At 48.2% G+C, this 23,183-nt stretch overlaps 1 protein-coding gene across 1 annotated transcript in view; it reads right to left on the reverse strand.

Moving 5' to 3' along the window:
• Window positions 1-19,405, reverse strand: part of OTOF (otoferlin) — a 175,177-nt gene extending 155,772 nt beyond the window's left edge. Inside the window, exons 1-2 of the mRNA XM_033145224.1 lie at window positions 19,320-19,405; window positions 3,579-3,637 (exon numbers count right to left, since the gene is read on the reverse strand). Coding sequence (XP_033001115.1) covers window positions 3,579-3,637; window positions 19,320-19,398 — 138 coding nt within the window. The 5' untranslated portion in view covers window positions 19,399-19,405. The remainder of the gene's footprint in view (window positions 1-3,578; window positions 3,638-19,319) is intronic.
• Between the last annotated feature and the right edge of the window lie 3,778 nt (window positions 19,406-23,183).

Consider the following 23,183-nt stretch of genomic DNA (forward strand, 5'->3'; position numbering starts at 1 on the left):
GAGGGAGGCCGTTATGTAAGGTTTGCAGCACCGGAGGTTTATGTAACGAGAGGAGCAGAATCAGCTTTGCAGACGCAAAATTCGGCAGAGAAACTTTGGGAGCAAAAACAGAGCAATTAGCCACCATCTCACAGGCACGTCATGGTCAGGGATGGGAGCCTGTTTTGAGTTAGCTGTTGCCAAAGGAAGGCTCACTCCAACCAGGGTGTGTGTGTGTGTGTGAAGGAATGTTTGTTTGTTTGTTTGTTTGTTTGTTTTAAAAAAGAAGTTTCCTTGGAGCATGTGCAGAGTGCCCATCACTCATCCCCTCCACAGGACCCCAACCAGCCCACCCAGATGTGGCATGAAAAAGGGCAGGAGTACAATTCCCTAGCTATTCGAGATGGTAAGAAGAGCCTGCAGGATCAGGCCAGCAGACCACCTAGTCCAGCATCCTGTTCTCACCGTGGCCAACCAGATGCCCTAATGGGAAACCCCTTAGGAAAGGCTGCCATGAATGCTTTGCCTGAGATTCCTGCATTGCAGGGGGTTGGACTAGATGACCCTTGAGGGTCCCTTCCAACTCTACAAATGATTCTAGGATTCTATGACCTGAGCACCAGAGCCCTCTCCCCTCCTGCGGTTTCCAGCAAATGTGAATCAGAATCATTGCTGCCTCCGACTGTGGGGCCAGAGCAAAGCCAGCCTGGCTAGGAGCCATCGATGCCCCTCTCCTCCTCCACAAACTGATGTAATCTTCATTTATGTGGGAATGTTTTGGGGTGCAGGAGAGGATATATTGTTTAAGATATCCTATTCCAACTTGTGTTTACAAGTCCCAGAAATTAGCAGAGTTCTCATTCCCCTTTTTAAACACACACAGCGGAAAGCTTGCTCAGGTTCGTTAAAACCTCTGTAATAAATGTCCTGGCATTTCCCCCTTTTAATCCCTCTCAAAATAAGACACTACACAGTCTTCTATAAAAGCATAAAAAGAGTTTACTTACATAGATCATTCTGTTCACAAAAGGATCCCAGAAGGCAGACTTAAACTTAGTAAAAGTTACATTTAATCAGGAGACTGTTCCATAAGGGAAAACAGCTCCTGGAAGCCAAGAGAGCTTCTTAGCAATGCAGCTTCTTTGAGAGCATGGTCCAAAAGAGAGGAAGATGGAGTCTGGCCCCTGTGGTTTTGTGTTAACCTGCCCAGGTGAGACCACACCCATCTCCAGTTACACAGAGGAAGTCCATCCCAGCCCAGAACAAACAGGAAGTTCCGGCTGGTGGACTAAGATGCCTTTTGTGTCCACTCTAGCAATGCTGTGTTTGACTGCTCCTGCGTTTTACATCCCACAATTTAAAGCCTTCCAAGTTGGGGGGCCATCACTGCCTCCTGTGGGAGGGAGTTCCACAGTTTAACTAGGTGCTGCATGGAAAATTCCTTTCTTCTCTCTGCTCAGGATCTTCAAACATTTCGCATCACAAGATGCCCACGAGTTCTAGTGTTAGGAGAGAAAGACAAAAGCTTTCCTCTATCCCCTTTCTCCACGCCAGGCATCATTTTAGAAACCTCTTTCTGTAAACTTTTCTACCCAGCTGCTGTGGCTGTGTTGCCTCTTTAGAAAACAGCAGCTGGTTCGAATATTCAGTGCATTTTCCTCTCGAGCTTTCAAAACCTGTAAAAAGGGAGGTTTTTAAGATCTGACACATCATTTCTACATCCGAGGGATGCACACAGATATACTGGTCCACAGAACATCTGGGCAATCATCCTGCCTGAAAAGTGTTGCATTGCTTCCTGGTATTTCATACTTTCTCCCTTCCACACATAAACCAAGGGTGCAGGGATAGGACTGAACTTTCTGGGAAATGGGAATATTTTTGCAGGGACTGTCCTGAGCACATTACCTGTGATAACCTGCCAGGTGTATCGGCATAGAATAATAGAATTATAGGGTTGGAAGGGACCAGGGCGGTCATCTAGTTCAATTCAGGGGTGTCCTTACTTCTTCCTAGATGACCCTTTGGATTCCTTCCCATTCTATGATTCTGTGAAATCTGTGCCAAGGGGAAAGGCAGCCACTGTATAACTTGACATTGTTTTTAAAATTGTACACTCTAGCCTTCCCACAACTAAGTGGATCGTGCAAGTCAAACGATCCATTCCAGAAAAGAAAAAGCACTGGTATTTGCACACGCTATAACAGGGGTCCCCAAACTAAGGCCCGGGGGCCGGATGCGGCCCAATCGCCTTCTAAATCTGGCCTGCGGACGGTCTGGGAATCAGTGTGTTTTCACATGAGTAGAATGTGTCCTTTTTTTAAAAAAAAAAATGCATCTCTGGGTTATTTGCGGGGCCTGCCTGGTGTTTTTACATGAGTAGAATGTGTCCTTTTATTTAAGATGCATCTCTGGGTTATTTGTGGGGCCTGCCTGGTGTTTTTACATGAGTAGAATATGTCCTTTTATTTAAGATGCATCTCTGGGTTATTTGTGGGGCCTGCCTGGTGTTTTTACATGAGCAGAATGTGTGCTTTTATTTCAAATGCATCTCTGGGTTATTTGTGGGGCCTGCCTGGTGTTTTTGCATGAGTAGAATGTGTCCTTTTATTTAAAATGCATCTCTGGGTTATTTGTGGGGCCTGCCTGGTGTTTTTACATGAGTAGAATGTGTCCTTTTATTTAAAATGCATCTCTGGGTTATTTGTGGGGCATAGGAATTTGTTCATATTTTTTTTCCAAAATATAGTCCGGCCCCCCACGAGGTCTCAGGAACAGTGGACCGGCCCCCTGCTGAAAAAGTTTGCTCACCCCTGCACTATAAAATGGATGTGTTTTATATATATATATAAAAAGGAGAATTGCAAAGCAGAAAACAACTCCCTGGAGATCTTTGTCCCTCTTGCCTTCATCCCCACCAAGACATACCTAACAGAACGTTTTTAAAGTCCCACCAAAATAAGGGTTGAGTGTTGTTCCCTGGCAAGATGATTCCAAAGTCTTGGTGCCACCACGCCAAAGGCCCCGTCCTGCTCCTGTTTGCCACCAGCCTCGCTTTGGATGGTAAGAGTCAGACAACCATCTCACTTGACGGACAGGAGTGAGTGGTTCTTTCACCATCCCAGTTCCAAACTGTTTAGGGTGTTCAAAACCAGCCCTTTAAACCATGCCCAACATCCCTTCGTCCAGTGGTTCCCTCCCAAACATTTCGGAGCTGCCACCTGCTTGGTTCCATAAACTCACCCTGGTGCCTTCTACCCTATTAAAAGCATTACTCAGAATAGCTGTTTGCACAACCCACTAAGGAAGAGAACCACATCATAAAATCCAAAACAGTAACAATTAATTGCATGATGATAATGATGAGGATGATGATCCTATCCAATCAGAACTATCTGGTTTAATTAGCTCCACAAAATGGATTAACTTGATGCAGCGACACCAGCTTTTCAAAGTCATTCACACTTCCTCCCACCCCCTTGCCTCTTAGCGCCCCCCATTGCCCTCTAGAAAGCTGAGCCACCCATTGTGGGAACCTTAGTCCAAGGCAGGGGTGTTCCCAAGCATTCCTTGCTGCAGATCAAAAACTCCTTCCTTACCTCATCGAACGGAGCTTCATCCTCGCAGTTCTCGAGCACTCGGGTGTAGAAGGAGAGGCCTGCAGGAGCCAAGGAGGAAAACAGACATTTAGCTTTTGCAGAACAGCACAGAACCCAGAAGAACGTGTTGATAGTTGGGCCAAGAGGACCTCCTAGCATCAGTTTGCCCTGCTCCATATACAGCCACTGAGCCACTTCGACTGGGGGAACTGGCACTGCTCCAGGCACCACAGAATACCTGTTCCGCTCCATGCATACATACTGAAGGGGACAGTTCAAATAGCTAAATATCCCATATTGATTATGAATGCCTTAATTGCTTTCTAAGCTTGTTTATTTGTGTATCATTCACAGCATTTGTGCATTAATATATTTTCTGTATTTTTCTGTAATATTAAGAGAGACAAAGGAATGTGCCTAATGTTGCTTCTTCAACTATTTCTGGGAAATCAGCCAAAACTAGTCAGCAGCTTCAAGGTTTAGATAACGGTACACTGTCTGGGCTAAAGACAATGAGGTCTTGAAAGTGTCTAGCACCTTGCCTGTTACCATAGAAACATCACAGGGGCCCCTTTTAAGGAATGTGCCGTTAATATTAATTGTGGTTAGCCTTTAATGGGCTTAAGAGCTGGTCTTGTTGATTGATCATACTGGAGGCATCAGGCTTGTTGGAGTTGCGTATCCTTACATGTATTGGTATGTATTGATTTATATTTGTGTATTGTTCCTATGGGTCTTTGGGAGAGGGGCAGCTCTGAGTTGTGTGAGCAAGGGGGGGCTCTCAGCCTTGGACGGGATGCATGCGCTTTCTGAGCAGACAGGAGGAATGCAGCTGGAGTTGGCTCCTGCCAACTGTATTAACATTATATTCAGTCCATTAAGATGTGGGGTATTTCCTGGTTGGTAGACTCATCCCCCTGCATGGGTATTATTGATTTATGCTTTTGTATTTCCTATCTAATGCAACAAGTATTATTGCCGGTTAATTAAAGTTATGCTTTGATATTGTTTAGGCAGACACATGTCCTATAGATAGATACAGCTTTCAGCATACAATAGCGGATCTGTGTGCTGACAAGCTAGGTGATGTTGCTATATTTCTGGGAAGCCTGCCAAGTATATTCAAAGCTCGCCAGGTACACATTCCCAGACTGGGGAGAGCGAGCTGGGAAGGCTAGGGAGGTTACCCTCCTAGGGAACATGTGAACCTTGAGCCAATTTTCGGTTTCTATTTTTGGTTTCTGTATTGTCTTTATAAGGAATACGCGCCAGTCTCTCAGTGCTCAGTCCAACTTTTGGATTGTGCCTTTTGCTTTGCATATGCAACTCAAAATAAATCCTGTTGAACCCTGCATGGTGTTTTGCCTCTTCGTGTTCCTGAATCCACCACTCAAGAGCTCAAGAGCCCATTATGGTCTTACAATACAACAAACACTCTATGCATACACACAACAAACGTAATACAGATTAAAACATAAATGTCTGGGCAGACTTGTCTAAACAAGAATGTTTTTGGTAGGCACCAAAAAGAGAACAGGGAAGGCACCCGCTTCATGTCAATAGGCAGGGAGTTCCACAGTGTAAGCACTGCCACACTCAAAGATGGAAGGAAGGAAGGAAGGAAGGAAGGAAGGAAGGAAGGAAGGAAGGTGGGTGGGAGGGAGGGTTGCACACCACCCCCAATCTCTGAGTGGTGGGAGATTCCAGGGGTCCAGTGGGGCTTACCCAAGATTCATGATTCCTTTTATCATATATTGTTTATTTACACATATGTACAACCTGAGCCTACAATGGAGGGGTTCACGGCATTAACACCCCTGTTTCTCCCATAGCCGCAGCCTTGGATTCCCACAGAAGCCAAACATTCAGGTAGGTAGCCATGTTGGTCTGACACAGTCAAAATGAATAAATAAAATGTCCAGTAGCACCTTAGAGACCAACTAAGTCTGGACCATAAAGAAGGCTGATCACCGGAGAATTGATGCTTTTGAATTATGGTGCTGGAGGAGACTCTCGAGAGTCCCATGGACTGCAAGAAGATCAAACCTATCCATTCTCAAGGAAATCGGCCCTGAGTGCTCACTGGAAGGACAGATCCTGAAGTTGAGGCTCCAGTACTTTGGCCACCTCATGAGAAGAGAAGACTCCCTGGAAAAGACCCTGGTGTTGGGAAAGATGGAGGGTACAAGGAGAAGGGGACGACAGAGGATGAGATGGTTGGACAGTGTTCTCGAAGCTACCAACATGAGTTTGGCCAAACTGCGAGAGGCAGTGAAGGATAGTCGTGCCTGGCGTGCTCTGGTCCATGGGGTCACGAAGAGTCGGACACGACTGAACGACTGAACAACAACAAAGTTTGTTCTGGGTATGAGCTTTCGTGTGCATGCACACTTCTTCAGATACACTGAAACAGAAGTCACCAGACCCTTATATATAGTGGGAGGGTGGGGTGGGGTTTTTCTCAGGAGGGTAGTAGGAGACAGGTGATTGTCTCAATGGGTATGGTACACCTGTTGACGACTGTTAGCGACTGCAATTAGTCCTACAGGAAAAAGCAAGGGATAGTTTGCAGATGACCAAAAATAGCTTTAGCATGTGTAATGAGACTCCAATATCTCTATTCAGGCCAGGTCTCTCCGTAGTTTTCAGTTTAGTCAAACATGTTCGGACTCCCTCTCCTCCTACTTGCTCTTTTTTTCTCTGGTCCACATCACTGTCAAACACTCAACTCTGGCTTTGTCTGCTGAGGGCCGAGCCCCTTAATCCCCTGAATGGCCCATCGCCCAAGCGATCATCTCATCAGGAAGCCAGACTTTCTTATATTTTAACACTTGCTGCATCCAGGGGTTAGAAGAGTCTGGCAAACAGCTTAAAACCCCAAATTCTTACACACACAAACACACACAGATACACACACACACACAGAAATATACAAGAAAGCATATCATCAAGCTTATCCCCTGGAACACTGGTGTAGGTACGCCCTTAAAAGAGCATTGTTACATATTTATAAATGTCCTCTCGTTTTATTTTTGTTAATGTATTAATCTGGCCTGATTGTGACTCATATATGCAGATAACAAACAGAGAGTGAGGCAATTGTCAAAGGTCTGTGTGGTCTCTGGCATCCATAGAGATATATCTATTTCTAGCAAATAGATGTACAGGTATATACTGTATTTTGATGCATGGTTCATGGAATAATATCCTACCCAACTGCATGGAAACCTTTGCGGTTTTGCTTTAGCCTGTATCTGTCTCAGACTGAACTTTACCTTTTCTGAAATTGCAATAGGCCAGATAGATTGAGGGGGAGGGTGTGTCCCAGGCCAAAAGACCTAATATTGCTTTTCATGTATTAGCAATGGAATAACGTGACATTTTTGAACGAGAGCAGTGCGCTCGTGTAGCGTTCGTTGTGATTTAAGTCGTCTGTTGTTGCTTTCATTTTCTGTATACCTCTTAGAGATTTTTCAATATATATATTAATATATATATATTTAATATATATTAAGAAATAGTGTAAATCAATAAATCCCTGTAGGGAGACATCCTCAGAGAAGCAGTGGAGAAGAATCTCACACAGACAGAGGACCCCTTTATGCATTGCATCTCATCCTTGAACAATTTTATTCTGTGAAACGCCCTGAGACCTCCGGCTGTAGGGTGGTATATAAATTCAAATAATAATAATAATAACAATAACAATAACAATAATAATAATAATAATAATAATAATAATAATAATAATAATAATTTGATCAGGCTCGTTTGCTGTAGATACATCAAAGCTTGGGACCCTGAGAGACGGATAAGTACCATCAAGGCAGCCGGCTGATGAATCAAACCCATCAGACACGCTAAAGAGAGAAGCTGTTAATCTTGTTGTTGTTGTTCAGTTGTTCAGTCGTGTCCGACTCTTCGTGTTAATCTTGGGCATGCATATAAATCTGCATTCCCTGTTTATTGCTCCTCTTCGGCGAGACTCCTCTTTGAATGCAACTTTTACGACATGCCAGGGGATGAGAAACATTATTAAAATGTTAAGACCATCTACCGCCGGATTGAAATCAACCCTCTTCTCAAAGCCGGTAGGCTTTGGCGGTTATTAAATGTGTCCGCCTCCAGCCGGAGAATCCTGTTTGCTGTTTCTGGTTTTAATATTGCTATGAGCGGCCTCCGATTTGCATTGGGAATGGCGGAGACTTAGAAGGTTATTCCTGCCGGTGTGGGAATGTTCAGGGTGGCAGGAGAGGATATATTGATTGATAATAGCTTCAGCAGAGTTTAAAACATTCCCCTTTAAACGCACAGCGGTTAGCTTGCTGCAAGCTTGTTTAAGCTTCTAAATATAGGATTCCTAGTAATTCCCCTTTGTCCCTCTTAAAAGGAATAGACACGGCAATCTTACCGGTAATTAAAGTCAGTAAAATCAGTTTACTCACAGTATTATCAGTTCACAATTGGATTCCTGAAGGCAGACTTAGGTTACCAAATATATACAAGTGGAAATACCCCGTATGGGAGTTAGCCCCAAGTGACTGCAGCAAGATGGAGAAGAGAGAAAGAGGAAGTGTGCTCCCTGCCTTGCCCCTTTTGTTACCTGGGCAGGTAAGGCCACGCCCACCTCTAGTCACATGCAGAGGAAGTTTGTCCCAGCCCAGAAGGAAAGAGGAAGTTTTCTACTGGCTGGTACAAAGCCCTGTGGAACGCCCTCCCATCTCATGTCAAAGAGATAAAAAACTACCTTACATTCAGAAGACATCCGAAGGCACCCCTGCTCAGGGAAGTTCTTAATCTGTGACATTTTAATGTATCCTAATATCTGTTGGAAGCTGCCCAAGTGGCTGGGGAAACCCAGCCAGATGGGCGGGGTACAAATAAATTATTATTATTATTATTATTATTATTATTATTATTATTATTAAGCATCCTCTTGCATGTCCCCTCTAGGAATGTAGTTGGGGTTGCAGCGCTCATCTGGCATTTCTGGCCGAGGGAACCGGTGTACAGCTTCTGGGTCAAGTGGCCAGCATGACTAAGCCACTTCTGGCGAACCAGAGCAGCACACGGAAACGCCCTTTACCTTCCCGCCAGAGCGGTACCTATTTATCTACTTGCACTTTGACATGCTCTCGAACTGCTAGGTGGGCAGGAGCTGGGACCGAGCAACGGGAGCTCACCCCGTCATTGCGGGGATTCGAACCGCCGACCTTCTGATCGGCAAGCCCTAGGCTCCGTGGTACAACTGTCATGTTGTACTTGACTGCTATGTGTTTCGCATCCCACAAATTCTATTATTTTCCCTCTGGCAGACCCCCAAAAGAGTGACCCAACAGGTAAAGGGAAGCAACCCATGGCAGGTGGTGCCAAGGCAGGTGTAGCCTCCAGATGCTGCCTTCCGGCCCCTGCACCCCTCCCACGTGGCCCTCGCAGCCTTCGCAGAAAACACACTCAGGGTGGGTTTTTAAAACTCGGCAGGGATGTGGCACCCTCAAGGAGTGAGTGGGGAGGCACCCCAGGGAGACGGTCCCCAATTCCCAGACCTGCTTGTGACGCACAGACGTCTGTGAACAAATCCCAGAGAAACTGCGAAGCAAGCGAGAGGACCTATAAATAGGTGGGTCTCGTGGGGGACGAAGGATATGGAGCAGAGTCAGGCCTGGCTGAGCCGGAGAGAATGAGAGAAGAGCCGGGAAATGGGTGGGAGACAGAAGCATAGAAATTGCAGGGTTGACAGGCACACCCAGTGGCGGAGGAAGGTGGGGGCAGGGGCGTAGCAAGGGGGTGGGGGGACGGGCCGCCCCAGGTTCCAGGGGAGGGGGGTGACACTTTGGCCGCCCCCACCCCACTCCGCCGGGCGGGCCCCAAATGGTGGCATGCTGCCTTTCCCCCCTTCCAGCGGCTTTTCTTCGGCGCGAGGGGTGGGCCAGCGAGGAGGTGTCATACCAGTGACAAGCGTGACACCCCCTCCTCACTCGCCTGCCCCTCGCGCCGAAAGAAGCGACCGAAAGGGGAGAAAAAAGCTGGTCCCTTTTTTCTCCCCTTTCGGCGCTGAAAGAAGCCGAAAGGGAAGGGGGGGAAGCAAAGCAGGCGCACTCAAGTGCCTGCTATGTTTCTTTCTTTTTTCCTGGGGGCGTGGCGTCGCGCTGTGAACGTGCGTCATGACATCATGACGCATGCACATGTCACGATGTCCCGCCCCCAGGGGTGCCTCTTGGCTTCCCGCCCCGGGCAGCCAAGGGGCTAGGAGCGCCCCTGGGTGGGGGCATTGAGAGCGGCACGCCCCCGGTTCCAGCTTGGAGGGGATGACACTCGGTGCCACCACCACCACCCATGACTCCCAAGCCGCCACCCAGCACCACTTCCGTACGGCAGCTGCTCGCACGGCAACTTGCAAGGCTGCGGGGTGTAAGCCGGCGGGTGGGCCGGTGGCCGGGGCTGGGCGCGAGGTGGTGGGCAGTCCCCGGACAGAGCGGCCTCACTCTGCGGCTTGCTTGCAGACCACCAAGCAGGTTTGTGAGCGGACTGCGGGGCGAGGCTGCCTCGTTCTGCAACTTGCTCAGGGGTTTACTGAGTGGCGGGGCTTGGCTTCGGCGTTGCGGGGCACGCCAAGTGTCACCCCCCCGGGTGGAAACCGGGGCGTAGCAAGGTAAATTGGTACCTGGGTGCAAAAATATTTTTGCCCCCCCCCGGCATGGGAAAGTCGTTTCTTGTCAAAAAAACACCCCCCCATTGATCCCCTCCCCCCTGCAAAAATGGTTTCCCGTTATTTCATATTTTCTTACAAAGGAATAATAACAAGTAATAATAATAATAAAACTTTTATTTATATCCCACCCTCCCCGGCCGAAGTCGGGCTCAGGGTGGCTAACATCAGATACATAACAATGGTATAAAATCAAACAATAATTAAATTACCTCCTAAAAAAATCTCAAAATCAAATTAAAGTCTAATTAGATGGCTTTCCACAGGGTTAGGGTTGGGAACAGTAAGTGCTCCACTGAACTGATAGATATTAACCGATATGCATGAAATTTCATATATAGCTATATAATCCCTAGTATAGTAAGGTAAGACCTTCAGAGCAGGCATTTTCAAAACAAAATGTCAAAAAAAAATCAAAAAGTTTTTGTAAAAAAATGTTCCTTGATAATTTGTCACCCCCTCCATTATGGAACACAGGGCGGACACCCACCCCCCGCCCCCCTTGCTACGCCCCTGGACCTAGGGAGGGTCTCCTCATGAGGAGGAGGGACAGCATGGCTTTGCTGAGGTCGCTCAGACTCGCCGCCAAACATCGGATGTGCGGAACAGAGCCCGGCCTGTGCGATGCTCGGCTAGGAATCTTGCAGCCTGCGATTCTAGGGAAACAGTGCAAGGCGTCTCAGCGCTTCCTCCGTCAGCAGCAAATGAAATCTGTAGCTCCAGGCAAGGAGCGGGTCCCTCTCTGTGTTTTTTCGCAGGTGGATTTCACAGCAAGGCACTCAGCTCAGATGGCCTGCAGGCTGAAAAGCTTGGCAGGGAGCCTCTCAAGCCTGGGTTGGTTGTAAATTCAGAGGGTTGTGTCCGCCCCTCTCCATCAGGCTAGCCACATCGTGCATGGACACAGCTGCAGCAGAGAGGGGCCCCCCTCCAACCCTGCCTGCCTCCCCTTTCCATGAATTATACTTGAACCATTCGATGATTTGGGTTGAATTGTTATTAAGATGTTCAGTAAATTCATTCATTCATTTATACCCCAACTTCACCCTGATAGGGACTCAAAGCAACTTACAGATTGAACGGGAGAAGCTAAAGACATAGTCGGGGGGGGGGTCATTTAAAAGATCATAATAATAACTTCCAGGGGAAGAACATGGCAGATTGAGCGTCTTTCGTTGGCAGGCGAAATTACATGGAGATGGATGGTGGTCAGGCATAGATCTTAGCTATTGATCAGGAGATTAACCTCTGGCACTCAGGAGACCGAGAAGCTGTCAGTTTCTGGGAATCCTGATGGGGTTAAGCGACTTGTGAGCACAGGAATCAACACCTTGCCCAAAAGTTTAATGTTTCTAAGGATTTTTTAAGAGGTGCAAAAACACACAAAAAGAAAAAAACAGGGGAGGTGGCTGCCTGATGTCAATAGGCAGGGAGTTCCGATGGGCAGCTGCCGCTAAACTAGAAGATTGAGTCTTCACAAATGTGGAATGGGTATTTCTGTGGCACCTGTAAACAGTGCCAGTTCTGCCCATCAAAGTGGTCAAGTTGGCATTTATGGGATAAGGCGATTTCGTAGGCAAATTGGCTTACCGCTCCGCCTCCAAGAAATCATTCTCAATATTATAGTGTTTGAAACCATTAATCTCTAATTGTTCGGAAATTAAAGAACAAACCAAGGAAAGGATTTATTTCAAAATGGGAAGCATTTAAAATATATTTGAAAATTAATAATACTGACTTAAAATCAGTAGCGGCATTTGGATAATGCCAGCAATATCGTTTACTAGTTATATGGTATAACATACCCTGAAGTGATTTGAGATGATAGCAATAACATGTGTTGGCGGCTAAGAATGGTAATTCGATTTATGGAGTACATGGGAAGTCGGACTTAAAAGGAAGAGACAATTACAGCTTGTGGATTATGAAATTTATACTAATTCTTTATGTATGGCACGACTGATTGTATTCTTATTATGGTGTAATTTGTCTTCTTCCTTTTTTGTTGTTATGTGTTGAGCAAATAAAATAAAATAAAATTTTAAAAAAGAAACCATTAATCTCAAGCTCAATAAATATTTATGAAAAAATGTATGTTTGGGACATAGGAGCAGTATTGATGCAACAGCACAAAGGATGTCGGGGTCAACCGTAACCCTGAATGAACATAAACCTGTTGCATCTAATTTGGCCATGGCATCCTTTGCTCTTACGATGTAATTACCGCAGAAGAAAAGCTTATGCATTTGGGACAGACAAACAACAGGAGATCTATGCCAGTATGGATTATATCATGTTGAATCAAGGAAGGGATTTTTTTGGAGGGTGGGGGGGGGGTTGCAAATCAGTTCACGGATGTTCCTAAGACTTATGGTATGGAATACTGTGTCCAGTTCTGGGTACTACAATATGGGAAGGCTGTCGACAAGCTGGAAGACGTACAGAGGAGGGCAACCAAGATGATCAAGGTTCTGGAAAAACAAAATATAAAAATATAAAAAATTCCTTCCAGCAGGACCTTAGAAACCAACTAAGTTTGTTCTTGGTATGAGCTTTCGTGTGCATGCACACTGTGTATCTGAAGAAGTGTGCATGCACAGGAAAGCTCATACCAAGAACAAACTTAGTTGGTCTCTAAGGTGCTACTGGAAGGAATTTTTATTATTATTTTTATTTTGTTTTGACTATGGCAGACCAACACGCCTACCTAGCTGTAAGGTTCTGGAAACTAAGCCTTATGAGGAACAGTTGAAGGAGTTGGGCATGCTTAGACTGGAAAAGAGGAGACTAAGAGTTTATAGGAGAGGCATCTTCAAATATCTCAAGGGCTGTCACACAGAAGAGGGAGCAAGCTTCTTTTCTTCTGCTCTGGAGGATAGGACTCAAACCAATGACTTGAACCCATGGCTTCAAGTTACAAGAAAGCAGATTCTGACTAAACATCAAGAAGAACTTTCTGACAGTAGAATCATAGAATCATAGAGTCATACAGTTGGAAGAGACTGCAAGGGCCATCCAGTCCAACCCCCTGCCAAGCAGGAAACACCATCCAAGCATTCCTGACAGATGGCTGTCAAGCCTCCGCTTCAAGACCTCCAAAGAAGGAGACTCCACCACACTCCTTGGCAGCAAATTCCACTGTCCAACAGCTCTCACTGTCAGGAAGTTCTTCCTAATGTTTAGGTGGAATCTTCTTTCTTTTAGTTTGAATCCATTGCCCCGTGTTCGCTTCTCTGAGGCAGCAGAAAACAACCTTTCTCCCTCCTCTATATGACATCCTTTTATATATTTGAACGTGGCTATCATATCACCCCTTCACCTTCTCTTCTCCAGGCTAAACATACCCAGCTCCCTAAGCCGTTCCTCATAAGGCATCGTTTCCAGGCCTTTGACCATTTTGGTTGCCCTCCTCTGGACACGTTCCAGCTTGTCAGTATCCTTCTTGAACTGTGGTGCCCAGAACTGGACACAGTCTTTCAGGTGAGGTCTGACCAGAGCGGAATACAGTGGTACTATTACTTTCCTTGATCTAGATGTTATACTCCTATTGATGCAGCCCAGAATTGCATTGGCTTTTTTAGCTGCTGCATCATTTAGCTGCTGGAGTTGTTTGGCAGTGGAATGGACTCCCTCAGAAGGTGGTGGACTCTCCTTCCTTGGAGGTTTTCAAGCAGAGATTGGAGGGCCACCTGCCAGGATCTCTTCTGCTATGATTCCTGCGTTGCAAGGGGGTGGACAAGATGACCCCTGGGATCCCTTCCAGTTCTACAGTCCTATGATTGTATTATTCTGTCTACCCAAGAGAAGGGTTTCCTGCTCAGAGCTGCAAACTTTACAGCTGCTGCACAGAGGCTGAGATAAGAAGCATGTTCGAAACGCCAGCGAGAGTCACATAAATTGAATTTTACTCTTATCACTGCAGCTTCCTTGTATGGCGTTATTTAACTTCTTCTGAAATTGCTCTGCTGTCTCCTTTTAATCAGAGTTCTATAACAGCCCTGCTGGTTATACGTGATTTCATTTTATTATGTGCAAAACAGAGGCACACAGGGAGAGAACTCCTAGATTTTTCACTATTTCCGGGTTGGATTCAGTCACATGCCAGCCAATTCAGGATGCAGAAATAATTTGCTTTTGAAACACTTGCAAAGCAGACGTCGAAAACAGGCACATATCCTCACACCTAACAAAGTCAAGACACCTAACTGGTCCCATCACCTCCTGGCAAATAGAAGGGGAAGAAATGGAGGCAGTGAGAGATTTCACTTTCTTGGGTTCCACGATCACTGCAGATGGTGACAGCAGTCACAAAATTAGAAGACGTCTGCTTCTTGGGAGGAAAGCAATGACAAACCTAGACAGCATCTTAAAAAGCAGAGACATCACCTTGCCGACAAAGGTCCGTATAGTTAAAGCTATGGTTTTCCCAGTAGTAATGTACGGAAGTGAGACCTGGACCATCAAGAAGGCCCCCTCCTCACTGGCCCACCCCTCGCACAGAAAAAAAGCCGCTGGAAGGGGGAAAGGGGGAGGCAAAGCAGACGCTAGAATGCACCTGCTCTGCTTCCCTTTCCCCCCCTCCCAGCGGTTTTTTTCGCTGGGGTGGGCCAGCGAGGAGGGGGCGTCATGCTTGTCGCTGGCATGATGCACCCTCCTCGCTGGCCCGCCCCTTGCACAGAAAAAAAGGCCATGGAAAGGGGGGAAAGGGGAAGCTTCAGCGGCATCCACATGCGTCGTGTCCCTCCCCCTGGGGGGTGCCTCCGCACCACCACCTCCCCGGGCAGCGCAGAGGCTTCCTACGCCCCTGAAAAGGGATTCACCAGGAACAACCCAACCTGGACAAGCCAGACTGGACTGCTGAACTCAAATGATTCTAACGAATCCATCAACTTGTTTCCTGCAATGAACAAGGGAATGTGTTCTGCTACTGGCTCACTAGCATGAGGGAGGGAGGATAATAGTCAATCAATATATCCTCCCCTACTATCCTCAACATTTCCCCAGGCAGTGCATCCAGAGGTCCTGGGCAGACCAGATGACAAGACCCCCCCTCTCGGCCTTGCTGGAGTGGTCCAGAGGAAATCAGAGCAATATATTTGGCACCAGCTTGGCTTCAGGAGTTGCGGGGTGAAGGCAAACAAGGCGCCATCCAACCTACACCACAGTAAACCCTACACAAATCCAGAGCAGGGTCCCCGTGTGCTGCCTGTAAATGGTATTCAGCTGCCATCGATAGGGTTTCGGACTCAGTCACACTTGGCCTTTATCAAAGGCAATGAAACAAAGAGAAGTGAAGGCGGTGAAGGTCCTGTGTGAGTGCCTGGAGGATGGATGGTGGATAACAGATTGAGGTTGAATCCTGACAAGACAGAGGTACTGTTTTGGGGGGACGGGGGGCAGGTGGGTGTGGAGGACTCCCTGGTCCTGAACGGGGTAACTGTGCCCCTGAAGGACCAGGTGCGCAGCCTGGGAGTCATTTTGGACTCACGGCTGTCCATGGAGGCGAAGGTTAATTCTGTGTTCTGAGAGGCACTTCCCTTGTTGGGTTTTGAGAGATGGGAATTACTTTGAAATTTCTTCTTATGCTGCAAACAGCATAGCAGCTCAATGTGTTTGGTGCTGATGGGGGTGTGAAAGCTGATATTTGAGCTCAGCATGAACTGCTAAGTGCCCAGTCCGAATCTCACGCTTTGCTCAAGATAGTCTCGCTTGCTCTCAGTACCACCCCCACAGTATGGGGTTGTTGTAATAATAATAATAACAACAACAACAACAACAACAACAACAACAACAACAACAATAATAATAATAATAATAATAGTTATTGTTATTGATTTATACCCCGCCCATCTGGCTGGGTTTCCCCAGCCACTCTGGGCGGCTTCCAACAAAAGATTTAAAAATCCCCGATAAAAATCAAACCTTAAAAACTTCCCTAAACATGGCTGCCTTCAGGTGTCTCCTAAAAGTCAGTTACAGGTAGGTAGCCGTGCTGGTCTGCCATAGTCAAAACAAAATAAAATAAAAAATTCCTTCCAGTGGCACCTTAGAGACCAACTAAGTTTGTTCTTGGTATGAGCTTTTGTGTGCATGCACACTCAGGTATCTGAAGAAGTGTGCATGCACACAAAAGCTCATACCAAGAACAAACTTAGTTGTCCTAAAAGTCAGATAGTTGTTTATTTCCTTGACATCTGATGGGAGGGCGTTCCACAGGGCGGGTTCCACAATACTGCTGGCCTACCTCGCAGGGCCCTAGGTGAAGATTGTCGAGGCAACGGCTGCGGAATTAAAAGCTCGAATTATCGCTCCATGCAGTAGATGCCTGGTGGGGAGCCGGGCCAAGCGATGTGTTTGGAACATGTGTGCATGCCGTCGGAGGCAATATCTGTGTGATGAAATCTACACACATGCATGCACAAAGGCTGTGTTAGAGGAGACGTGACAAGGAAGTGGCAGCGCGGAGGCTGTGCCTGCAGAGAGTGCATGGTTCAATGCATAGCACCTCCCCAGGTAAGGCTGGGCTCAGAATTTTGGGCTGGAGTTGGAAAAAAGGGACAAGGTGCATTTTCCTCCTAGTTCTTAGAGCAGGGGTAGGCAACCTAAGGCCTGGGGGCCAGATGTGGCCCAATCGCCTTCTCAATCCGGTCTCTCGAACGGTCTGGGAATCAGCATGTTTTTACATGAGTAGAATGTGTGCTTTTATTTAAAATGCATCTCTGGGTTACTTGTGGGGCATAGGAATTTGTTCCTTTTTTTTTCTTTTCAAAATATAGTCTGGCCCACGGCTGAAAAAAGGTTGCTGACCCCTGTCTTAGAGTCTAGATTTAAGCACTTGGGGAGGCAGGGACGCCTCACAAAAGCACAGAAGCAAAGAATCATAGGATCGTATAGTTGGAAGGGACCCTGAAATACATCTAGCCCAACCCCCTGCAATGCAGGAATCTCAGCTAAAGCATCCAAGACAGATGACCATCCAACCTCTGCTGAAAAACCTCCAAGGAAGGAGAGTCCACAACCTCCCAGGAGAGTTCATTCCACTTCCAAACGACTCCTGCTGTCAGAATGTCCCGTCCCCCCCCCCCATGTTTAGTTGGAATCTCCTGTCTTGTAACTTGAAGCCATGAGTTCGAGTCCTACCCTCCTGATCAGGAGAAAACAAGCTGGCTCCATCTTCCATGAGATAGCCCTTGAGCTATTTGGAGATGGCTCTCCTATCTCCACTCCGTCTCCTTTTTTCCAGGCTAAATATTCAACCGCATCTCACAGGGCTTAGTTTCCAGACCCTTGATCACCTTGGTGATCCCTTGCACAACTTCCAGCTTGTCAACATCCTTCTTAAATTGTGTTTCACCAGTCTGGGCTCTGCTATTTATTTATTTATTTGTTTGTTTGTTTTTATGGCCCTACCCATACACCCCAATCCACCAATTAAGATAGCATCGAACACAACAGTAACCACCACCACCCCGGCAAATATACAAAAAGCAGCACCGCGATCAACACAAAACAGAACATAGCACTGGTTTTATTGCATTGATCTCCCACGATTGATCTCCTCTCCAAAGGGTCCTCGGTTCACCCCTCTCCTCAGTTGATCTGTGCAACGACCCTGCAAGGTAGGGTAAGAGGCTGCGGCTGTCATCCCGTGAGCTTCAAGACTGAGTGGGGATTTGAACCCAGGTCTCCCGGGTCCTAGTCCAGCGCTCTAACCACTACACCACGCTGACTCTTCGCTGGGCCCAAGAGGCCAGCTGGAACATACGGCGTTGCTTATTGACTGCAGAAATGAGGGAGGGGGTGATTGGAGGATTTCCACTAGGGCTGGAGAGACTGTAGGAAAAAGGCTCCGGATTCCGGAGGCTAATAGGGGAAGGGGCGTAAGCTCAGTGGTTGGAGCAGCAGCTCTGAATGCACAAAGATCCAGTCACAGAATCCTAGAGTTGGAAGAGACCACAAGGGCCATCCAGTCCAACCCCCTGCCAAGCAGGAAACACAGTCCTCAGTGGCATCTCTGGTTAGGGCTGGGGAAAGATCCCAACTCGAAACCTTGGAGACTTTCACTGCTGCCAGCCAGTGCAGAAAAAAGGTCTGAAGGAGACAGGGCAACGGTCTGACTCAGTATCAATTCGCTTCCTTCCTCTGTTCCTTGCTTGCTGCTTTCTTCTTGAAAGCAGTTTCAGCGGAAGAATCTGAAGCCAGGCAGAGGGGCAGGGCAGTCCTGTGCCATCTTCTACCGCTCCCCAGTTGTGGCACAGGATGCGACCCTGAACTGTCTGCTCTGCAAGGCTCTTTCAGCAACTGCGACTTCCTCCATGTGGGGAGAGCCAGTGTAGCGGTGAGGGTGCTGAACTAGGACCTGGGGAAGAACTGGGTTCGAATCCCCACTTGCCTCATAGTCTCACCTTGGGCTGGCCACTCACTCTCAGACTAACCTACCCCACAGGGATGTTGTGGGGATTAAATGAGGGGTGCAAGCCACCTCGAGCTCCATGGAGGAGGGAAAGGTGCGGTAGCAAGAGAATGAATATGTGATAAATAGAAGCTTTTCCGAAGGGTCTCGCAAGGATCTGGAGCAAGTTTCCCCTCTTAATTTATATAACCCACTTGGGCAACATGACTACCCCGCAATAGCTCAGTCGGTAGAGGAAGAGACTCTTAATCTCAGGGTCAGGGGTTCAAGCCCCGCATTGGGCAAGCAAAGTCCCAGGGTCCCTTCCAACTGTGTTAATTCTATAATTCTTTGGGAGATGTGGCCACACAAACCAGAACTAACTTGAGCCACCAGAATCCTCCCCTTTAAAAAAAAGAAAGAAAATCAACTCCAGCCAACTTTGGCATGCGCAAAATGATGGCGGCAGTCCCCCAGTTTCTCGGGTTGGAGCTGCCCAGGTGGCAGGCAGGTGAGCGAGCCCCCTCTCTCACCTGGGCCTGGCCCCTGTCCTCGAGGCTGCAGCCCAAAAGCGACTCCCCTGCGGAGAACGTTTTGCTCCCATCGGAGGACCTGCGCATGCAACACCAGCCCAGTGACCTACCTCTGAAAGCTACTTTGGCAATCCTGTCTCCTTTGCCCCGCAGCTCAGTGACCGTCTTCAGGTGCACGACCAAGGCCATGTTGCCGGGGGGGGGGGGTCTTCTGAGCCAGCCCAGCCGCTACGACAGACTGGCAGGGTTGGACAGTGGCGGCGGCGGCGGCGGCGGCGGTCTTGATCCCGCAGCCGGGCTTCCTGGGGGCTCAGAGCTCTCCCATCCTCTGCTCGTCTCTGCCGGGCCAGTCGGGGCGCATCTCCTTAGCCGTCGGTGTCTCCTCCCTCCCTGGACCAGAAGGAGAGGCGACCCGGATCCGTGTGACGGTTCAGCTGCCTCGCCGCTCGCTTGCCTCAATTATTCAGGAGCTGTCGCAGAAAAGTGCCTCTTGGCTTTCTTTCTTTCTCTCCCTCCCTCTCTCTGTGCACAACCCTCCGGCTGGTATCCTGGCTCACGGGCAAAGCTCTCCTCTGCCCTGGGTCCCCCCGCCGCCACCTCCTCCTCCTCCCACCTCCATCCTTTGCTGCTGCTGGTGCAGCAGCGCTCCCTCGCAGCCTCTCCAGCCGCGCGCAACTTGGCGGGTGTCTCAGGGATAACGGAGGAGCATCTTCTCCGCGCTGCCTTCATCCAGGGGCGGCTGGAGCTACAGCTGCTGGCTGCGGTTAACCACTTAGCTGCTGCACCCTACAAAGAAGGGGGGAGAGGGGCGGTTGCCTGGTCCAGCTGCTGCTGCTGCTGCTCTGGAGATTTCGGGGATGTAGCCCAGCTCCTTCAGGATGCAGCACACACAACAAGCTGGCGCATCGGAGGGCGGGCGGAGGGAGGAGGGTCCCCAAATTCTGGTGCTGAGCTTTGCTTACCGTCTCGTTCCCCCCACCCAAAAGCACAGAGGATTTGACGCTGCCGGCTTCATTCTGTAGGCGTCAGGCTCCTGGGTCGGTGAGGACGACTTACTCTTATGGAGCCCTGCGGAATGATCAGGTCCACCCTGGTTTCGCAGCAAATGCTTCGAGGGATCCCCCAAGCAAGGCAGAGACATGCTTAAGTTTCTTACATATATGTCATTGCATTTAAATCCCACCTTTCGTCCAAGGAGCTCAAGGCGGTATACATGCACCCACCCACCCCTCATTTAATCATCACAACAACCCTGCGAGGTAGGCTAGGCTGAGAGGCAGTGACTTACACCCCCCCACACACACACACCCCACAAACAAACAAGGTCACCCAGTGAGAGCTTCAAGGCTAAACGGGATTGCAACTCTGCTCTCTCCCAGGTACTAGTCAGAACACCCTATCCACTACCCACACTGGCTTGTCCCAAGAGCTTTGTAGATGAACCTCCACCTGCAGAAGCAGTCTACCCTTGAGAGCCGGCTGCTCGGAACCAGTAGCGGAGGGGGGAGGCTGCTTTCCTCCTGCCCTGCTTGGGGGATTCCCGGAGGTGATCATGGTTGGCTGTTATTTCCATAGCCATTTTCAATACGTAATCAGAGCTTTCCGTTCATTTTCTCCTTCACCTTTGCAGCCCCCCTGCAATGTAAGTTGGGCAGAGGGACGGTGAGCACAGGCCATTTCTGTAGGACTGAACTGTCCAAATCCCCTTTTAAAGCCACCCAGCGTAGTGGCATCATATTCTTAACTTGGTAGTTTGAGTAATCTAAATTGGTTGTATGTTATAGGCTGCTGTGCATTGATGCTTCTCCCAGGCACATAGAACCTTAGAACTGTAGAGTCATCTAGCACAGCTCCCTGCAACACAGGAATCACCGGAAAAGATTCCTGTCAATAATAATAATAATAATAATAATAATAATAATAATAATTTTCATTATGTTCATTATTTTCATTATTTATATCCCACCCATCTGGCTGGAGGAGACTCCCATGGACTGCAAGAAGATCAAACCTATCCATTCTCAAGGAAATCGGCCCTGAGTGGTCACTGGAAGGACAGATCCTGAAGTTGAGGCTCCAGTACTTTGGCCACCTCATGAGAAGAGAAGACTCCCTGGAAAAGACCCTGATGTTGGGAAAGATGGAGGGCACAAGGAGAAGGGCATGACAGAGGATGACATGGTTGGACAGTGTTCTCGAAGCGACTGGCATGAGTTTGGCCAAACTGTGGGAGGCAGTGAAGGATAGGGGTGCCTGGCGTGCTCTGGTCCATGGGGTCACGAAGAGTCGGACACGACTGAACGACTGAACAACAACAACAACATCTGGCTGGGTTTTCCCAGCCACTCTGGGCAGCTCCCAGCAGCATATTAAAAGCACAATAAAACATCGAACATTAAAAACTTCCCAATACAGGGCTGCCTTCAGATGTCTTCTAAAAGTCAGATGGAAAAGTCAGACCACCGAGAAGGCCCTCTGCCTGGTTCCCTGCAACCTCACTTCTCGCAGGGAGGGAACCGCCAGAAGGCCCTCGGAGCTGGACCTCAGTGTGGGGGTGGAGACGCTCCTTCAGGTCTACTGGGCCATTGAGGCCGGTTAGAGCTTTCCCCTTAATTAGATGACCTTTTGAGTTTGTGCAGGTAGCAAACAAATTTCAGAGGTGCCCCCACACTTTCCGTGTGCCTCGTTGCAGAGGATGACTCAACGTGCCTCCGCTCCAGAGAGCACCTTTTGGAGCGAACCCCAAATGGTTCTTCATTTTAATGAGGCAGTTCTTCAGCTCGTGGGCCTGGTGACAGATAGGCGAAGGAGCAGGCATCCTTGGACAGCCAGGAGAAGTGTCTCCCTGCTGGGCTATCAGGGAGGCAATGAGGTGGAGCAGCTGGCAGGGTGACTGAGGATTATAAGAAAAAAAATCTAAGGCTCCAAGGCCCCCCAATAAACCACAGAATGTTCTCCCTCTCTCTTCCCCGAGGGCGTTTCAGATACACTGGAAATGCTATCGATTAGCAGGTCTACTGCTTGGGAGGTTGAATTTGGGAGGTTGAGTAGTCCAGACTGGTTAGAGGATGATGTGGATTAATGCTTCTGCAGGCACATCACTGAGCGAATCATGGTGCTCAATCAAATTTCTTATGTGGTCCAGTCAGGTCTGGCATCCAAGCAGGCTCAGCATCTTGCTTCTCCCCCCCACCTCCAAAACCTAAAAGCTATTGCCGGTATCTGATGCCTCCCCATAAGCTAGGGGTGTTGAAATATACTCGGAGTCAAGTGTGAATTTCCTGCTCATTATTCATCTCATAGTAGCAATGAATGAATGTTTCCCCACAATGTCTGCTATATATACATTATTTACACAATGGACCCCACGTGATTGGCTAATTCCGGGCTACTCCTGTAGGCCAATCAGGTTGCAGATTCACTTCCACCTGGAGCTGGATTGGGTGGCTCCTGCGGACCAATCAGACTGCTGCATTCTGGATCCCATTGTTCTAGGATTCAGCTCAGTACATAACAGGTGTGCTGGAAATAAATGGGGACACTGCGCCTCACATGTAATGCCATGCTCTCCAACATCTTGAGTCCCAAAATTGGGGTGTGAGTCTTCCTGTCTGTGCTCCCATGTGAGTCAGGTGACTCGGGCGAGATTAAGGAGCTGAGAAGGTGTGCCTTTTTCAGGGCTGTGCTCACGTAGTGCCCTAAAACGCATGTGGCTTTGAAAAGGTGCGTTTTCAGGTAGGGTAGAATTAGCCTGGAGAAGAGAAGACACGAGTGCCCTCCTGAAATATCTGAAGGGTTGCCCCATGGAAGATGGAGCCAGCTTGTTTTCTGCTGCTGCGGAAGGTAGGACCCAAACCGATGGATTCCAAGGACAAGAAAGGAGATGTCAACTAAGCATCAGGGAGGACTTTGAATCCCATGGGAGGTGGTGGACTCTCCTTCCTTGGAGCTTCTGAAGCAGAGGTTGGATGGAC

The sequence above is a fragment of the Lacerta agilis genome, chromosome 3 (genome assembly GCF_009819535.1).
Source record: "Lacerta agilis isolate rLacAgi1 chromosome 3, rLacAgi1.pri, whole genome shotgun sequence".
Lineage (NCBI taxonomy): Eukaryota > Metazoa > Chordata > Lepidosauria > Squamata > Lacertidae > Lacerta > Lacerta agilis.